The sequence below is a fragment of the Branchiostoma lanceolatum genome, chromosome 8 (genome assembly GCF_035083965.1).
Source record: "Branchiostoma lanceolatum isolate klBraLanc5 chromosome 8, klBraLanc5.hap2, whole genome shotgun sequence".
In the NCBI taxonomy this organism is placed as follows: Eukaryota; Metazoa; Chordata; class Leptocardii; order Amphioxiformes; family Branchiostomatidae; genus Branchiostoma; species Branchiostoma lanceolatum.
Window position 1 is genome coordinate 22,419,085 of NC_089729.1, and position 20,492 is coordinate 22,439,576.

Consider the following 20,492-nt stretch of genomic DNA (forward strand, 5'->3'; position numbering starts at 1 on the left):
ATACAAGACTTATCCTAATTATATAAGATAAACAAAAAGGTTTTCTATGATGATGTTCTGTTCTTTTTTCAATATGCTGTGAAAAAAAGGATGAGTTTTAAAGTTTTTCCGTCATGTTGTAGTTGGTAGGGTCTGGGTGTGTCGGGTCAACTCTGGCCGCCATATTGATCATCATCATCAAACCTGACTAGGGTTTGTCTGTTTCCGCCTCAAGTTTGGACTTTCTCTCCTGCTGAAGAAAACGGAGTTTCCTGAGAAACAAGGACAATGCAGGCCATCAAATGTGTTGTTGTCGGTGACGGGTAAGTTGGTAGACTTGTCTGTTAGTTAGATTTTTGTCCTGAAGTGAAAATTGGGCCCCGGTACAAAAGAGGAAGTGCGTCCAACTCGCCGAGGCTTGGCAAATATGTTTATTCGACAGAATTTGAATTGTAATCTATTTTCCCAGACTACTTCTTTTTCCTCTTCTTTACCTTGATAATCCATAGATGGAGCACTTAATGTCTCCAGGGTTAGAGAGAGTGGTAGACACGATGTTTCTTCGACACCGGGAATGAGGAATTCGAACTTGTTGAAGCCAGCAGGAAATGCCGAGTTGTCCAATTCTACACGATCGATGTCTGTCCGCGAATAGTCGTCCGGTTCCAGTTAGAACTAACGGGGAACCGGCAAAGTTTAAACGGTGTTTCTTTCTTAATGAAGAAAACTTTATCTTTACCAGTCTTCGTATACTGTAAATTCTTGTCTCTTTCACTGTAACTTTATGTTCACTGTTTTCACGGTCACCTCTGTACCGTGAACTTATCATTACCGTGAAAAAACTGTTGTTATTATGTATGATTCCTTCACACATGTTCTGTAAATCACTTGCCGCCACTGTGAAAGTTCAGTGAAAATGTCAATTTTTCTAATACACCGTGAAATTTTGCTGCCGTTAAGATAAACTAGTGAATTACAGTATGTAACATACATGTGTATTAATTTTGATTGATAATAAACCTGAATGGCCACACTGGCAGGGCTGTCTCCAGAACTCCGTCCCAGGACGGAAATTTTACTTGTTCGGATGGAAACAAATTTCAGCCTGCCTGTCCCCAAAATGGGAACTTAATGACATAAAATGGCTGAAAACGCACATTTGAAGGCTTAGAATGACAGATTTAACAACGAAAATTAAAACATTGGCTCTCAAACATTGAGAGGAATGGAAAAAAAATCTAAAGCTGGAGGCCCCGCCCTGTACACTGGTTTGTTATCTTTGAAAAGCAGACGAATAACTGACGAAAACATGCTGGCAGAAGTAAGTGTTGAATCTTTCAGAACAACCTTTAGTCCTTCAGTATTCACTTCTGTACCACATTTATTATGTCGGGTTCAAACACATCACAAGCTGTTACAAATTTCTGGATGTACGAGAATAGCGTCACAGCGGGAGTCCGAGTTTCTTGTCTGTGAAAGGAAACTGCCATATGTTTTTGTCGTACACTGTTGTTGTACATCCAGAAAGTTTCAGTGTGTATCGGGTCTAAGGCCGTCTTGAGACTGACGACGGTTTACGGTCGCGCCACTATCATTGTGAGTGAATTTCAGTGATGGTTCTCTTTAGACACTGTCAGGAAATATCACGGGACACCCGCGGCCCTGGATTCCATTGACTGAGGTGCGCGTGTGACCAGTCACCTACAGTACAGTTACCTCTTACTCGCAAATTCAAAATGTCGAGAGAACTGCTTCTTCTCGCCATGCAAAACATAAAGTTTTTACTGTTTGCCACAACTTGCCCTGTAGATGAGACACCGCGTACATGGTTAACAAACTGAATGAAAGGAATTGAGGCCTGTACATAGACTGGCAAATATACAGGATTGGACCCAACGTTCGTGTCCGCTGCCGTTCCATTTGAAAACTTGTTTTTCAAGATTCAAGTCGGTCTTTCCAAGTTTATACAAGCATCATTCATGTCATAGTTTTTCTGTAAACCATTTCCTGCGAACGTGGACAGCACCACTTAAAGCCCAAAACCTCAAAAGAATTTGTATCGAAGGACCAGCCATCGAATAGTTCCATTTCTACCAGGATATCAAAAGATAACACAAGTCGACCCAAGCAGCCGCGGGTGCCATGTTGAATACTCATGAATATGCAACATGCCCACATGTTCTGAGCTCTGATTGGCTCACCTCAGATAACAAGGTTCGAAATACAATTTACAATTAAGCAACTTGCAGTTTGCAAACGATTTTCAAGATTTGCAAGTAAAAATAATTTGAACCTGCAATTTTGCAAGTTGAAAATACCGGTGGATCGTGTAAGCACTGCGAAACTTCTGAAGTTTCAGCCTCAAAATTCACCTGGTACATTATTAATTTTGATTGGGACAGTATGTTTATTATGTTTTTGAAAATGGGGGCTTTACCAACCAGGGATCCCCCTAAAATGGAAAGTTTAGGTTTTTCTGCCCATATTTCCCCGGCATGTTACAAAGCTCGTAATTTGCTATTTTTTTCACCCGAGCGCTGTTGGATGATCGTGGATTTCCCTGCAGCTAAGTTCGCTTTCGGCAGCGCGGCGGAAGAATGATTTGTTCCCAAAATGTTAGACGTAAAAACAACAAGTATAACTTTGCTTCCCTTGTGATCATGATATGAGCTTTGACTTTGAGGGTGCAAAATGTCTAAAACTAGTAAAAGTAAAACGGCAGAAATTTGTCGGTAAACAACAGCTGGAAGACCCTCAAAACATGGCCGCCATCATCAGGCGTGGCGACAGCAGTAAAACTAGCAGCATATTGCATAACACGGACTGCGATCTTTCAAATGATACCGTAAACGCGTCACCGCCGTGGAAAATATCATATTTTGGGGCGACGATAGACACAGCAGGCCATTTATATTTTCAGACGATTCATTTTTAAAAACAACCATGAGATTTTCCCAATTTAGCGATTTCTATTGACAACATGTAAACGGTATTTTGTCAGTATGTGCGGCCTGAGACGTTGAGCTACTTTTACAGACAAGCTTTGTTTGGTATTGTGGGTCCAACTGCAGAAACTTGAAATACAAATGTCTCACAAAAACTTGTTACTGTTCTCTCCAGTGCTGTGGGTAAAACCTGCTTGCTGATCAGCTACACGACCAACGCCTTCCCCGGCGAGTACATTCCTACCGTGTTTGACAACTACTCGGCAAACGTGATGGTGGACGGCAAGCCTATCAACCTGGGATTGTGGGATACCGCGGGGCAAGAGGACTACGACAGGTTACGCCCACTGTCTTATCCTCAAACTGTGAGTTACGCTGATTTGAAGTTTTGTGAGTTACTTTGATTTGAAGTTGATGTGATCATTCATAGTGGATGGGAGATAGGTTTTATGGTTTAGGAATTTCTTTGACTTCTTCTTGCAAATTCTTATGTTGTAGTGATAGAAAGCATAATGTTTTGTTTCTTCAGTTAACATTTTTTCAGGCTCATGTGTATGTGTGTAATGTGACTGATCGTGAGAGGCAGGCATTGTTATGTCATCAATGACAGAATGTGTACAGCTTGATATAAGAAATAGTTCTTTGTAGGATCTTTCCATCAATGGGCATTGGGATGACAGAAAAAAATTGAAACTCGAGCCCTGATGCAAGCTATGAAATGTACATGCTAATTTTTTAATGTTACTTTTGTTGTTATATTTTAACATGATACCATATTGGTAACACGTTTTTTGACACATTTGTAACGCATGACCAAGAATAGGACTCCCTATGACCATCAAGTTTTCTGTCATAATTGAGGTAATAACACTGATAGCAACGGCAAGTAAAGAACGATGGTCTGGTACTGTCTATGACTTAGATTGAAATACAGTAGTGCCATCTAGTGTCTGTTGAACATATGACATGACTGAGATGGTTGCCCTTGTGTTCCAGGATGTTTTCCTGATCTGTTTCTCCCTCATCAGCCCTGCATCCTTTGAGAATGTCCGTGCCAAGGTAAGCAGTAAGGAACAGACTCACAACACTGCAGTTTGCAGGGAAAGAACTTGAGGATTGCAGGGAAGAAGACCAACTTTCAATTTTGGGGCAGGGGCTGAAAGCTTTGGGCTAAATTCTAGCTTGATTTGATCCTGCGGGAGGGCTGGGACCGAGGGTGATGCAGAATACACCGTGTTGTATTTTATTTATGTCAAACCCACCCGAGAAAACACACATTTCAAGGCAGAATGTGCCAGAAGTTGAGAGAGTTTTGTGTCCTTGTTTGTATGTTTGTTCGTATTGCATACCCGGTAAACCGCAAACCCGGTAAACCGCCTCAAGTCCTTGAACAAAAAATTGTAATAATATTGATTCCAACCTCCGAATCCGGTATTCAAATTTTCGACGGCGGCGCAACTGGCGCGCTCTAAATATTCTATGGAAGCCTGTGTGATACAAGTAGAACCCCATGTGATACGGAAAATTATCCCACGATCTGAAACACCCGTATTGAACGTTTTCTCGGCCCAGGTATGACATAAATCATGTTATTAGGAATCTGAGGAAATCAATGGTTTATAATTCAGCATGTGTAAGGTGGTGTTTAAGGAAGTGTAGTGTAGCTGAAAAAGGGAACAGAGCAATGCAGTAAGAAGCAAGAAGATGCTAAATCTGTACTTTACCACATTCTAGTACATTCCACAATCAGTTATGCAAATAAGAGGGTTCTACTGTATAACTGTATGTTTACTTTCTGTGTTTTGATGACCAGTCCTGCTTTTAACCCATTGCCTTTGGGGCACAAAGTTATATCAAAGTTTGTCATTAATTCATGATCAGCAGGGCTCGAATTGTATTTCTAGGAATAGCAGCACCTAACCTGAAATTTAGGTGCAAAGAAAATTTTTACATGGACAACATACAATAAAGTAGAATGTCAGCAAAACAAAATTAAAAATCTTACTGCAATACAAAAAAGGTTTTATATTTTTTCTGACACAAATGACAAATGTCCAAATTCTACCTCTTGGCATAAACAGCTATCCAGAAGTATCTAGGTGCACCCACAGTCAAAAATTAGGTGCACAGCTCCAATGTCGGGTGCACAAAAATGCATTTGCACCCAGCATTTACTAATTCATTCATTCATTCATTCATTCATTTATTCATTCATTCATTTCTTCCTGTTAACTTGTTGTGTCCAGTGGTACCCTGAGGTCTCCCACCACTGTCCCAACACTCCCATCATCCTGGTGGGGACCAAGCTGGATCTGCGTGACGACAAGGAGACCATCGAGAAGCTGCGCGAGAAGAAGCTGGCTCCCATCACCTACCCACAGGGCCTGGCTATGTGCAAGGAGATCAGTAAGTACATGGGACCATCCCATCACCTTACTACAGGGCCTGTCTATGTGCAAGGAGATCAGTAAGTACATGGGACCATCCCATCACCTTACTACAGGGCATGTCTATGTGCAAGGAGATCAGTAAGTACATGGGACCATCCCATCACCTTACTACAGGGCCTGTCTATGTGCAAGGAGATCAGTAAGTAAATGGGACCATCCCATCACCTTACTACAGGGCCTGTCTATGTGCAAGGAGATCAGTAAGTACATGGGACCATCCCATCACCTTACTACAGGGCATGTCTATGTGCAAGGAGATCAGTAAGTACATGGGACCATCCCATCACCTACCCACAGGGCCTGTCTATGTGCAAGGAGATCAGTAAGTAAATGGGACCATCCCATCACCTTACTACAGGGCCTGTCTATGTGCAAGGAGATCAGTAAGTACATGGGACCATCCCATCACCTTACTACAGGGCATGTCTATGTGCAAGGAGATCAGTAAGTACATGGGACCATCCCATCACCTACCCACAGGGCCTGTCTATGTGCAAGGAGATCAGTAAGTACATGGGACCATCCCATCACATACCCACAGGGCATGTCTATGTGCAAGGAGATCAGTAAGTACATGGGACCATCCCATCACCTACCCACAGGGCCTGTCTATGTGCAAGGAGATCAGTAAGTACATGGGACCATCCCATCACATACCCACAGGGCTTGTCTATGTGCAAGGAGATCAGTAAGTACATGGGACCATCCCATCACATACCCACAGGGCTTGTCTATGTGCAAGGAGATCAGTAAGTACATGGGACCATCCCATCACCTACCCACAGGGCCTGTCTATGTGCAAGGAGATCAGTAAGTACATGGGACCATCCCATCACCTACCCACAGGGCCTGTCTATGTGCAAGGAGATCAGTAAGTACATGGGACCATCCCATCACCTACCCACAGGGCATGTCTATGTGCAAGGAGATCAGTAAGTACATGGGACCATCCCATCACCTACCCACAGGGCCTGTCTATGTGCAAGGAGATCAGTAAGTACATGGGACCATCCCATCACATACCCACAGGGCTTGTCTATGTGCAAGGAGATCAGTAAGTACATGGGACCATCCCATCACCTACCCACAGGGCCTGTCTATGTGCAAGGCGATTAGTAAGTACATGGGACCATCCCATCACATACCCACAGGGCTTGTCTATGTGCAAGGAGATCAGTAAGTACATGGGACCATCCCATCACCTACCCACAGGGCCTGTCTATGTGCAAGGAGATCAGTAAGTACATGGGACCATCCCATTACCTACCCACAGGGCCTGTCTATGTGCAAGGAGATCAGTAAGTACATGGGACCATCCCATCACCTACCCACAGGGCTTGTCTATGTGCAAGGAGATCAGTAAGTACATGGGACCATCCCATCACCTACCCACAGGGCTTGTCTATGTGCAAGGAGATTAGTAAGTAGTGGGACCATCCCATCACCTACCCACAGGGCCTGTCTATGTGCAAGGAGATCAGTAAGTTGTCATCCAGTTTGGTGGTCTTGTTCAGAATAACCAACGGGCATTACAATGTCATGATGATGTTGTGAAATCCCATGTTTTTAAAGTAGACGTCTAGACAACAATACTCAGGTACAGGTGCAGACCCAAACAACAAGTGTACCTGTACATATACCTGCACAAACTAAATCACTGGTGGACACCATTTATAAGGCAATTTTGCAATTGAAAAGTAAGAAGTCATTGACAGAATGATTCTACTAGGAAAAATTCTGATTAGATCGAACTGTTTTGGAAAATAAAATGAATCATTGCACAACTAATATTTCAATCAGTTTTAGCATACGATCTACATGTACATTCATAATTACATACCATTTTAGGTGAATTAGCTTGTATTTTATAACAGATATATTTCATGTTTTCTGATAAAGTAATTCCTAATAAAGTAGTGACAAAAATCTAATAATGTGTGAAAGATATCAATTGGAAGAAGGTGATCAAAGTTAACAATGTGTCAGTATGCAAATTTTGAGCTGTCAAGATATTACTCAGTTTCAGTTACCTATTCAGTACATTTCTCTAGTCAGACCTATCCTGAATCATTTCACAAATTGGAAAAATTACAATCGGAAGGTGATCAAACAGGTGTCAAAATATCAATCACAGTTTCAGACGTCATGTGCTATGAATGAAGTATGATGCACAACCCGCAACGTATATAAGGGCTAGTTTTCCCCTCCCTATAGCCAAATATTGATTGATGAAATAATGGCAGAGGAGCAGCAGTAGAAAACAGAGTTATACGGGTCGGTGGAAGAGCAGATCAACAGTCTTTTAATTACCAGGGCACGAAGAACAGCTACTGCATCACACAATTAAACTCTAGACTAGTAGTGTGGTTTCCTTGAGTGAAGTTAATGTTGCAGGACTGACACAAGTCTGGTAGCCTTGAGTGTAATAAGTGATAGTAGATACTTTGTTGTAATACTAAATAAAATCATGGTTTATGAAAAAACGTTGCTCTTTCCTTTATCTTAGCATCATTTGAGTTTGGATCAGAGATTGTCCTAGTAGAAGTGTTGATTGTCCTAAGACAGATCCCAATCACAGTCTGACCTAGGACAATCGGCGATTAAACTGAATCGCAATCTCTACTGTGACATACATGTAGATCTTAACACAAAGATGTCAATTTACCACTAACAAAAGACAGTCAGATACATCATGTATAACTATAAGTAAAAGAAATACAAGGGATGTCGCACAGAGCTGGAAGGAGAGATTGCCAAGATTGTGCGAGGGTTACAATCCACGCGACATATTCAACATGGATGAAAGTGGCCTTTACTGCAGAGCCTCTACTGACAAGACAGAAGCATTCCAAGGACAGTGACTGTTGCATTCTGTGCCAACTTGCTTGGGGAAAAGGAGAAGCCAATTGTCATTGGCAAGTCAGCTAAACCACGCTGCTTCAAAACATTAACATGAAGACGCTGCCAGTGCACTACTATAACAGCAAGACGGCATGGATGACAAGTTTCATCTTTGAGGACTGGGTGAGGAAGTTGGACAGGAAGCTTGGGCGTCAAGACCCGAAAGCCATTCTCTTTCTTGACAACGCCAAATGCCACCCTCACTTGAATCTGAAGAACTTGAAGCTGGTGTTTTTCCCACATCCGTCCTGCAGCCGCTGGATCAGGGGGTGATTCAGACAAACAAACTCAAATACAGAAAGAAGCAGTTGTTGTATCTTGTGAAGAAGATGGACGAGGACAAGACTGAACAGGGTCCTGCTCTGTTAAAGTCCACCACATGTACAGTCCTCCAGGCAACTACTGGATCCGAGATGCCTGGCAGGAGGTCCAGCCAGTCACAATTGTGAAGTGCTTTCGCAAGTCAGGTTTCCTCCCCAAGTCCAGTACATTGGGAATTAAGGTGTTTTACTCCAATGTGAATATTTATGTACATAAAAGTACAAGTATTGCTTCTATGGAAAGTGAAACTTCATTGTATTACAGTACATCATGATTGTACTAGTAACTATTAGTAAGTTTATAAACTGTGGCTATTTCTTGGTGGTATATTAATTAGGGTATATTGCAATTAATGATTGGAATAAAACTTTTAATGTTATTCTGAGTGTTCTCATTTTGTGATTGTATGTACAGTACTTGCATAGGTCAGGATTGTCAATTTATCATACATACATCTGTTGACAGCCACTCGAAAGAGTAGGGCAAGTCTACATGAGTTCATCAGTTCTGTTGCAGCCGGGCTTGTACATGTACATACATGCACATGTACATGAATCATCCAACCAACTGACCAACCTGTCAGGAGCAACCACCTGTCCTCAGCAACCATTTTGCTCAGTCCCTTGAGTGGTTGCTGAATACAGGTTTGACTGTAATAGTTAAAAGCTGTTCAGGTTAAGATCCTGTACCTGCATATGCACCTAAAATGGTCCACAAGCTTAGCTAACACATCTGTTTGCCTGTCTTCTAGATGCAGTGAAGTATCTGGAATGCTCTGCTCTGACCCAGAAAGGACTGAAGACAGTTTTCGATGAAGCCATCCGTGCTGTGCTGTGCCCACCCAAGGTTCCGAGGAAAAAGAAAAAGTGCAGAATCTTGTAAACAGCTACACCTGGCTGTAGAGAAGTGTGTGTGGTTGTGGTTTTCTGTGCTGTGGTTTTAAGTGATAGCCGGTAGGATATCCTTCCTGGTTTAGCAACCGAATTGTGATGATCTCACTAGTTTTGCATGCTGGATTTTATTTCTTACAATTGTCCCAAGTTGTGTTTGTCAGCCACCATGTAGCAAGTAAAGCAGAGTCTACGCATTTAAAACCAACATACAGACAAATACATGTGGAATCCTATGGATTATCACTTGGCACAGCACTGTAGAAAATGGGCAAAAGGCATAGCAGTAGTGCTCAATATTTACCCTCAACTGAAAACTTATGAACTGTTGTATGTGGGTCTTTCTTACTAGGCTGCAAATGCAGTCTGTATGCAAAAAGTTCATCCACCCATCCCACCAACTGAGTTGATCAAGTATTGCAAACAAATCCTACATTTCCTCTTCATCACAAGTAAAAAGAGCTAAGAAATGGGAAGGTGGTAGTGGCTACATGTATGTTTACTACGGTCGTCCATTTATGAAGATGATACAATTGTCAGAAGTCCCAGTGTAAAGAGTTGTTTGCTATCATGAGATTTAACTAAGTGGATAGTTATCTGAAGATATACATTTGGAGTTGAGGAGTGGCTGGATCATAGATTATTTTCGCCAGATTACAGCATCAAATCTTCCTGCATGCAGATCACACAAATCTATCATGAATTACTAATTGGCTTTTGAGTACATACAAAACAGTAAACCTTATGAAGAATTGTTTTCTTTTCAAATCCCTTTTCCTTAATTTTCCCTTTTTTTATTTGTATCGGGCACTTGGTTTATATCTAACCCATGCGCAACTGCTGATAATCTCAGATATGCGGCTAAGCAGTAAGGAAGAAGAAGCATGCTTGACTGAAAAGGGGACTTTTAAACACAAATCAAAAATTGACCTAGAATTCATTTATTCAGCTAATATACTTTATTACATGGTTGCAACACCCAATTTTTTTTCAAAATGGGAAAACAGGAGAGGCCATTCCGAGAAGCAAGAAAAAAAATCGGTGTGGCCTATAGTTTAAGAATGTGTATTTCTCTGCCTGTGGGTCTCATTTGAAACCTTTTGAAAGGACTTACAATGTTTTGTGTACTTTTCAACTGATATCAAAACACATTCCCACAGTAGTAATGAGAAGTTTTGAATACAGTCTCTGTGTGTGTGACCTGGGATACATCGGCGCTGTGGTGATGTCGCTGATAGAACATTGAAAGATCAACGTTTTAGATCAAGGTCATACTTTGCAATTTAATCTTCTGAGAGTAGTTGTTGAAATGGAAAGATTATACCTGTATATCTGTTAGAAAGTATGTAGTAATATCTACCATGGTTAAGTCCCAAGGCTGACAGGTCCACACTGGAAGCCCAGCAAGACCAACTTTTTGGCAATGTCTCAGGGGCAGAGGCATTGTTAGAAATGCCACATAAGAGAAAGTTAATTGTTGTGCTTGTAAATAAGGAATAATTGATCTGAGCTGTAGATTTAGGGATACTGTACTTCAGATTGGTTGGTTACAATGAAAGTGATGTAAAAAAATAGGAGCAAATGCCATGAAGAGAGATTGTTTTTGTAGTAATCCTCTTTTCAGAAGATGTTCAGAGCGGCCAGGGAAAATTTTGGTCATACCTTTTTTTTTTAATAACCAGGCATATAGTCATTTTATTGGACGGACCCCTATTGGTTACATATAGATTCATCAAGTTCCATTTTTGTTTGAATGTTATAGTGAAGATCATTATGTTAGACCATAGTACTACTGGGGAATTAGTATAATATGTCTGCATTTTGCAAGATTTGATTGCAAGGAAGATGACACTAATGTTGTATAGAAGTGGTTGTACATGCACAAGTTAAGATTGTTCAAGTAGTCTGTAGTATACCAATTCTAACATGCTTACATATATGCATTTTCGTGTAGTGAAGTAGAAGCATTGTGCCTATTAGACACAATTCTAGCCAGGACTGCTGCATTTCTTGTCCTGTAAGTTTTTACTCCTCTGCAAATGCATTGGAAAAAGTGACACATGGTCAGCATTGCATTATGTTGGTTGATGCACTCATTGCAGCAAAGCAAGAACATTAATCTTAAATGCTTTTTTTACATTAGACATGAAAGATTCGGGAATAAAGGTAAGACAATTAACAGGGGGTCTTGTCATCATTTTATTTACCCACAGGGCCTGTCTATGTGCACGGAGATCAGTAAGTACATGGGACCATATATATGGCCTCCGTCGGTCAGTATTGACCATGGTAAAAATCCTAATTCACAGCAGCCCTACAGCATGGACTGGGGCTAAATGACCCTATACGAGAATGGCAGTCTCTGCCACAATAATCATATCTGTAAGCTGTCTCAGTTCTGTTGCAAAGCTCTTTTCTTCGGATCCGCTTTTCTTCTGCGCAGTGCGTCAGTCTGGCTTCTGATTTGAGCTGACTGGACAGTGTGCATCTCCACCTCGAACGGTCACTTGCAAGGTCCTCCCAGTGCTCCGTATCCGAGTATCTAGAGCCTTCAAGTCCCTCTTGCAGACATGTTTGAACCGCTGCTGTGGCCACCCGGTACGTCTCTTTCCTGAGATCAGTTCTCCGTAGAGAAGGTTTTTGGGGATTTGGCCATGCGACGGACGTGGCCTAGTCTGCGCTGCCTGAGCAGGGTAAACATGGTAGGGAGGCCGGCGCGGGACAGCACTTCGGTGTTGGTCACTTTGTCCTTTCATGATATGGCAAGGATACGGCGCATACATCTCATCATAGGACCATCCCATCACCTACCCACAGGGCCTGTCTATGTGCAAGGAGATCAGTAAGTACATGGGACCATCCCATCACCTACCCACAGGGCATGTCTATGTGCAAGGAGATCAGTAAGTACATGGGACCATCCCATCACCTACCCACAGGGCCTGTCTATGTGCAAGGAGATCAGTAAGTACATGGGACCATCCCATCACCTACCCACAGGGCCTGTCTATGTGCAAGGAGATCAGTAAGTACATGGGACCATCCCATCACCTACCCACAGGGCATGTCTATGTGCAAGGAGATCAGTAAGTACATGGGACCATCCCATCACCTACCCACAGGGCCTGTCTATGTGCAAGGAGATCAGTAAGTACATGGGACCATCCCATCACCTACCCACAGGGCCTGTCTATGTGCAAGGAGATCAGTAAGTACATGGGACCATCCCATCACCTACCCACAGGGCCTGTCTATGTGCAAGGAGATCAGTAAGTACATGGGACCATCCCATCACATACCCACAGGGCCTGTCTATGTGCAAGGAGATTAGTAAGTAGTGGGACCATCCCATCACCTACCCACAGGGCTTGTCTATGTGCAAGGAGATCAGTAAGTACATGGGACCATCCCATCACCTTCCCACAGGGCCTGGCTATGTGCAAGGAGATCAGTAAGTACATGGGACCATCCCATCACCTACCCACAGGGCCTGGCTATGTGCAAGGAGATCAGTAAGTACATGGGACCATCCCATCACCTACCCACAGGGCCTGGCTATGTGCAAGGAGATTAGTAAGTAGTGGGACCACCAGGTTGCACATGTAGCATGAGATAAAGTGTATCTGAACAGTTTGACTAGATAACCTGTGTTCTTCGGTGGTATAAGATCCTGTACCTGCATATGCACCTGAAATGGTCCACAAGCTTAGCTAACACATCTGTTTGCCTGTCTTCTAGATGCAGTGAAGTATCTGGAATGCTCTGCTCTGACCCAGAAAGGACTGAAGACAGTTTTCGATGAAGCCATCCGTGCTGTGCTGTGCCCACCCAAGGTTCCGAGGAAAAAGAAAAAGTGCAGAATCTTGTAAACAGCTACACCTGGCTGTAGAGAAGTGTGTGTGGTTGTGGTTTTCTGTGCTGTGGTTTTAAGTGATAGCCGGTAGGATATCCTTTCTGGTTTAATAACCCAATTGTGATGATCTCACTAGTTTTGCATGCTGGATTTTATTTCTTACAATTGTCCCAAGTTGTGTTAGTCAGCCACCATGTAGCAAGTAAAGCAGAGTCTACGCATTTAAAACCAACATACAGACAAATACATGTGGAATCCTATGGATTATCACTTGGCACAGCACTGTAGAAAATGGGCAAAAGCATTTACCCTCAACTGAAAACTTATGAACTGTTGTATGTGGGTCTTTCTTACTAGGCTGCAAATGCAGTCTGTATGCAAAAAGTTCAATTTGTTCACAAATTTGATTAGAATTGTCCACCTTACATAAATAAATCTTTTGTCTTTCATGTTTCTTTGATGGACTGCTGATCTGGTGGGGGAAGACGGTTTAGAAGTTGCCTGAAGATTTGTACAGTGAAGAAATTGATGTTGGCAAAGAATATTTCTAGACATTGTTCCAGGGTTTGGGCTCATTTCACCTTTCCAACTTGCTTTCTAAGAAAGTTGACTCCAATTTAAAGCAACAGAATAACTAAAGGACATCTGGAAATATTGACTCATCAAGGCATTTAATATAAGCCAATGATACGTTGGCCCATCCCACCAACTGAGTTGATCAAGTATTGCAAACAAATCCTACATTTCCTCTTCATCACAAGTAAAAAGAGCTAAGTAATGGGAAGGTGGTAGTGGCTATGTTTTTTTGTTTTTTTGTTTTTTTATTAGTCAAAATAATACAACTGTACATAAAGCACCATCCAGCAAATCAATCTTGAGACATCATATAGTATTACATAGAGTGTTCCATTTACCAAGGTGTTTCTCCTGTCTTCCCCTCCTTGGTGGCTGCGATTATATATTCTAATTGGTAGAATAAATTAACTAGTGGCTATGTTTACTACGGTCGTCCATTTATGAAGATGATACAATTGTCAGAAGTCCCAGTGTAAAGAGTTGTCTCTGCATCACACTAGTTTCACCCCTCCCCAAGATGCGTACACAATAACAACACATGACACTTGTGTGGGGGGAGAGCGCCGCCTGGTTCAGGTGACTGCGAGAGAGCAACTTTAATGCTAGAAGTGTCGAAACGAACAGAAAAGAGATCCGAATGGACCGAAACAGAAATGTCACGCACTTGCATTGTGCAATGATCTCATAACAAAGTCGTGTGCACACCAAAAAATGATCAAATCCAGTTATATAATTTCGTCCGAAGAAGAAACATCGGTAACGCATTCAAGTACTACAAATGTAGTTTGTTCAATCGTTTCACAAACAATTTAAAACAATAACTAGACGTATATTGCGGTTTCGTAGTAAAAAAAACACTCTACAATATTAACAAACACATCAGAATAAGGTCGCTGAACAACAAACAAAATTGCCAAGATATGCAAATTCACTCTCAGAAAGAAACTCCACAACCGTCGTCTTTTACAATAAACACAACGACCTGACTAGGTTGTTTGCCGGCTACGCAACCCCTAAATATACCTCCCATTGTATTTGAAGGCCAAAAAATAGGGGACGTACACCAGAGCCCAATGCAAAACAACTTTCTTCTCTGGGTTTTCTTGCTAACTCACTCACTCACTCTCTCCCATAGCTTAATCAGCCGTCGGGGCAGCATGACTCTCAGTGAAGTCTCTCCACTGCTGGCGGTCTTCCGCCAGTCTGGTCATCTGGTTGGCTGAATGACCGCTCCACTCCTTTAGGTCTGTGATCCACGACCGACGGGGACGTCCCCGCGGCCGCGCACCCTCCGCTTTTCCTTGAAGAATTGTGTGTGAAAGTGTGCCTTTCGCCCTAGACACATGTCCGAACCACTGCAGTTTTTTTCTTTTTAACTAAGGACAGGAAACTGTCAAGTGGGCCTTGTAGAGTGTGGATACGCTCCTTGACTTCTTTGTTTGTGGTGTGTGATGTCCAGTGCACTCGTAGCAGTCTGCGATAACAGTTCATTTCAAACGCGTTTCTTGCTAAATAACAAGCTAAATAACAAATTTAAAAAAAAAGTGAAGCAGGCTGTTGTAGCGACCTCGAATGAACATCCCAGCATGTCTTGTCTTCTTATACCCTGTCTGCACTCTCACACCTGGATGCCACACCCTCATTAGTCTTCACCTGTGTACATCTCAACATAACTGTGTTACTGCAGAAACACAATTTCGCGCTAATGACTTCGTCAAACGTTATTAATTGCGATTTTCTGCATCACACTAGTTTCACCCCTCCCCAAGATGCGTTCACAATAACAACACATGACACTTGTTTGGGGGGAGAGCGCCGCCTGGTTCAGGCACCGCATCTTGTCGAAAACGATCAAAGACAGGGAAGTTGTTTCAACTTGGCTAAAAGTTCTGCTGTGACAACTTCCTTCTTTACCTTATTCTTTCCCATCATACGTTTGGCTGCCTCCAAAACAATACCAAACAATACCAAACACTTTATTTTCCTCCTGGCGGTGAACAAGTTTATCCTTGAGCTACAAACAACATAATGAACGTTGTCAACACAATACATCATCTTGGCGTGAGTGTTTCACGGATGGCCATAACCACAACATGATACAGTAAGAAGAAACTAGAAAAGATTAGAAATTTAATTCAACGTTAGAATTAGCCATTCTGCTATCGAATGTCGCTTTCCTGTGACTACGTCCGATGCGATCCAACTGTGTATAAAAAGGATGAAACACATCAAGAGTAAATGTCCGGAGACTTCCTGATACACTCACGTAAACATCATAAGTGCCCTGCATTGGTCCACTGTCTCACATTGTCATGATTCCACTGGAATATGATAAAACTTCATCACAGTTAGATATAGTTCCTTTTCCGTCTCCATGTCATTACAAAACAGGAACCCATATTGGCCAACTCTCAAAGAGGTAGATGAAGACATCGTGTTACTTCAGGGCTAAGAATAAGTTCCACATTTCGTCAAAGTTGATAGACTTCAATGTGCCAATTCTTTAGAGTCTATGGTATACTAATGACTGACATTGTCAATCACAAAAAAAAAACAATTTTTGGAGTGAAAGTTCTGTGTCAACAGCGCTCATCTAATATGAATGTCAATGACAAAATTTGCACAGGACTATAAGGTAACAATTTTCAAACCTTTTCTACTCAATTCAGTCCGTGCAAATATTATCCCTGCTACCCATCCTCCGTAGGGCACAACACCAATATCTTATTCCCAACTGTTAAATCCTTCTTGTCAATTCTGCTCTCTTTCCCTTATCCTTTCTCTCCAACTACCTTCTAACAGTCTGATGAGCTGGTTCAAGTGTCTCAAAATAACAGTATTCATGTCAACCTCATTCAATTCAATGGTCAAGTGCCTTCAAATACCTTCAGAATTATTCTAGCAAAATCAGTCAAGAGTCAATTACAAGTCTTTAAAAAATACCTTCAGAATCTGTCTGAAGAGACTTCTTCCATCCCTACATGCCGTCATAAAAGACCAGTACGCTTACATGAGGGGCTCCTCCACAACCATCGCTCTTGTACGCATGGTACAAACCTGGCTAACAGCGTTGGATTCCAAGAAGCCAACCATCATCAGAGCTCTGTTTGCCGACATGTCTAAAGCCTTCGATCGTGTCGACCATGAAAACTTGAAAACTTTGAAAACTTTATTATCAAATACCACATCGCAGACTGGCAAGTCTGAATTGGCGAGTATTTTCACATTTGCTCGCATAAAAATTATGTGATTATATACAAATATACAAAGTTTACCAATGGTGCTATTTAAAAAGACTTTTCATTTACAACAACAGAACACGACGTGAGGACAGCTGACGTTGTAAACATTGAAACATTCGAAACGTGACAGGATTGTATTGTTTGGTACAATGGAGTAGGGAAAACATGGAATTGTTAAGGAGATCAGTCACTTGTTCAGCAGGGATACAAGGTACGGAATCAGAGAGTTTTTGAGTCTGTTGGTGCGGCAGAGTGGTGTGTTAAGTTTCTGTTTGTTTCTGGTGTTCCGGCCGGATATGTCCCCTCTTGTGCTCGGAAGCCAGTCCCTGAAGTTGGACTCCATCAGAGATCTTGCAAAGTTGAGACACAAGTCCTCTCTTCTTTGTGCCAGTGTTTTGAGTCCGAGCTGTTGCAGGGCGTGGGAGTAGCTAGTGTAGTCGTTGCCCAGTATGATCCGGTAGGCTCGTTTTTGGATCTGTTCGAGTTTCTCAGTTTGCAGTTTGGTGAGGCTAGATGTCCAGGCAGGTGCAGCGTATTCTAGGATCGGTCTGATATAGCATGTGTAGATCGTGATCAGGTCATTACGCGATAACATGAACCTTTTGAGTCTTTTGAGGAGGTAGAGTTTCTTTGCGGCCTTTCCCACCATCTGCTTGACTTGGACGTCCCAATGAAGGTTGTTCTGGATGTGGAGTCCAAGGATCTTAAGGCTGGGCGCGACAGCTAGCGGTGCATTGTTGACTCGCAGTGGTGGCAGAGGGGGATAGTTCCGACAAAATGTGATGTGCATAGCAAGGCATTTAGAGTCGTTTAGTAGCATATGGTTGTTTAAAGTCCATTGGCATGACTGATCCAGATCAGACTGTAGGGTTGAAGGTTGTTTAAGCAGTCTTGATTGGAGCATGTTCATATCATCCACGTATTTCCATACCGGACTAGAGGCATCAGAAGCAGCATCGTCAATCAATACCATGCCATTCTACTACAGCATGTGATCGATATCCAGGCCAGTCCACGCAAGGTAACCTGGATCCACAGTTACCTTAGCGGTCGGCGTCAGAGGGTGGTAGGCGGTGGTGCGGTCAGCCCCTGGAAGGAGCCAACATCAGGTGTACCACAAGGTGGTGTTCTGCCCCCGTACCATTTTCTGCTCTTTATGAGCTCAAGAACAGCAGTACGTCTTGACACCATGAACGTGGGCTATGCGGACGATGTCTCCATGTCTGGAACCCTTAGTGTGCTTCAAGCCATAAAGAAACAAGAGCTTTGCAAAAAGCTGGCGTTTCATCTACGTGGAAATTAACCTCCTTGGTTTATGAATTAGGTGACTGGTCTTACATGTCGTAAAGTCGTATTGTGCAATGGAACGAAATAAATTTTCTTCATTATCTATGTTAATTGGGCCTTAATTTGATGTTCACCTTCACTGCATTGGTTTTCATTTCCACATATGCTACTGAACTGCCAAATATTGATAAGATCCGTTTACAGGTTGTCGAGTTATACGGTACACATAATAACAGAAATGCATAAAAAGCCTGCTATAGCAATATCAACCCTCCTCATTCAGGTGTAGGAACTGAGAGGGTCATCATACTCGAATATGTGTATTTGTATCTGTACAGTATATGTATGTGAATAGGAATAAATATCACAAGTGATTGTGACACACTATTAGTCAGAAAGTACAAATGCAGTCTGCTCAGTGGCAGGATAGTCTGCTAATGAGTACAAGTGCACAGTGTGCTTAGTGGCAGAAGTTAGTACAAATGCACAATCTGCTCGGTGGCAGAGGATTGTCTCGTAATGAGTTCAAGTTCACAGTCTGTTTAGTGGCAGGATAGTCTTGTAATGAGTACAGGTGTGTACAGAAGTAAAAGCAGTAATAGATGATTGAGTAACATTTTTATTAGTGCGAATGGTTGTTCTAATTGACCGTAAAGTTTGATTTAGTAGGCTTTGGTCCAATTCTGTGACAGCTGGGGACTGCAGCAGTCACAACTGAAAGAAAAAGCAAAAAAAAAAGGTTAGACATCTGATGCCAACTGAACATATCTAATATTTCAAAATTGGCTTGAATTGATTGGAGCAAGGAGGTTGAAAATATAGAAGGGGAAGCTACTTGATTGGAGGTGCAAATTGTCACTGTGACAATGATACGATATCGTGCTGATTACTGTGTTCCTAACTCCCAAAGAGTCTAATCTGGTGAAACGGAGTCAAACTTGCATCAAAAATCCTGATCCCAACTGTAACACAAATGTTTTGCAATCTATCTCAAAGTATACCTTATCCTGGCAGTACCATTTTTAAAATAAAACGTATATTCTGATGAATATAATTTCTAATAAGTAATACTAGCTACGTCCAACGCTCATATTCTTGATCTACAGCCCTATGGTTGAAAATCAAAAAAAATGAGAATCTAAGTTTACATACAGTATGTCAACACAATTTGTAAAATTACAATATTTACATACACCTATATCACCCAGCATAGTAGTATAAGTTTAATATGTAGATTCAATTAATGTGCTCAGCTTTTTCCATTGATCAGTTGCAGCGTTTGCATGCGGTTACATGTGTGAAGTGCAATTCTAGACTGTCTGATTTTCTTGCTCCTTTGCCATATAAGGCAGAGACTGAACAACAAATTTAGACGGTCTTGCCATATAAGGTCTTATTGTGTGCGACACAGTGTTGAACCAAGCAGCAAGGTAGCAGGGTCTAGCAGCACGACTGCAAGGTAAAACGCATCTTATTGCGTTTCATCGCGAAGGCGATGAAACGCAAAAACACTTGAGGAAGAGACATCTCATCTCGACACGTTGGTAGTGTAACCAATTTACTCTTAATGATAGGGCATCTCATCATGACGTTCCTCCAACGATTTCCACCCTAGTGATGAACTCAACATACTACTCACACCACAGGCGGTAGGCAAAGGTACATCACTATGCGAAAGGGGGTTATTTCCGGACATTTCAAAGTTTGTATACGTCCGGACTGGGAACGTTTTCGGACATATCCGGGCAATATCCGGACGACACGCCCCTACGTGTTTGGATAATATTCGATTCCAGAATGGGAACATAATACTATTTCTCATATCCGGATTTCCAGTAATGGGACATTTTCGGACTCATTTAAGACAAAACACGTTCCGAATATGTCATAATTTCGGACCCAGTTCGGAGGAATAACCCTCCGGAAAGATAGCAAATGCTGAAAATATTAGGAATCCAGAATGGGAACATAATACTATTTCTCATATCCGGATTTCCAGTAATGGGACATTTTCGGACTCATTTAAGACAAAACACGTTCCGAATATG

General features: G+C 42.0%; 2 protein-coding genes across 2 annotated transcripts; one reads left to right on the forward strand and one right to left on the reverse strand.

The window, feature by feature from the left end:
* Nucleotides 1-149: 149 nt before the first annotated feature.
* On the forward strand, nt 150-11,665 carry LOC136440647 (ras-related C3 botulinum toxin substrate 1). The gene is made up of 5 exons (XM_066436738.1): nt 150-302; nt 3,100-3,289; nt 3,921-3,983; nt 5,171-5,330; nt 9,348-11,665. The coding sequence occupies exons 1-5, from the start codon at nt 268-270 to the stop codon at nt 9,476-9,478; spliced, it is 579 nt and encodes a 192-aa protein (XP_066292835.1). The 5' UTR covers nt 150-267; the 3' UTR covers nt 9,479-11,665.
* A 5,679-nt stretch (nt 11,666-17,344) lies between these two features.
* On the reverse strand, nt 17,345-17,947 carry LOC136439575 (uncharacterized). Its single transcript, XM_066434994.1, has one exon. It carries the CDS (start codon nt 17,945-17,947, stop codon nt 17,345-17,347), a length of 603 nt encoding a protein of 200 aa, XP_066291091.1.
* Between the last annotated feature and the right edge of the window lie 2,545 nt (nt 17,948-20,492).

Coding starts and splice junctions, on each gene's coding strand:
- LOC136440647 (XM_066436738.1), top strand. CDS start 268: ATGCAGGCCATCAAATGTGTTGTTGTCGGTGACGG. Junction 3,290..3,920: donor CACTGTCTTATCCTCAAACT/GTGAGTTACGCT, acceptor CTTGTGTTCCAG/GATGTTTTCCTGATCTGTTT. Junction 5,331..9,347: donor GGCTATGTGCAAGGAGATCA/GTAAGTACATGG, acceptor CCTGTCTTCTAG/ATGCAGTGAAGTATCTGGAA.
- LOC136439575 (XM_066434994.1), bottom strand. CDS start 17,947: ATGCACATCACATTTTGTCGGAACTATCCCCCTCTGCCACCACTGCGA.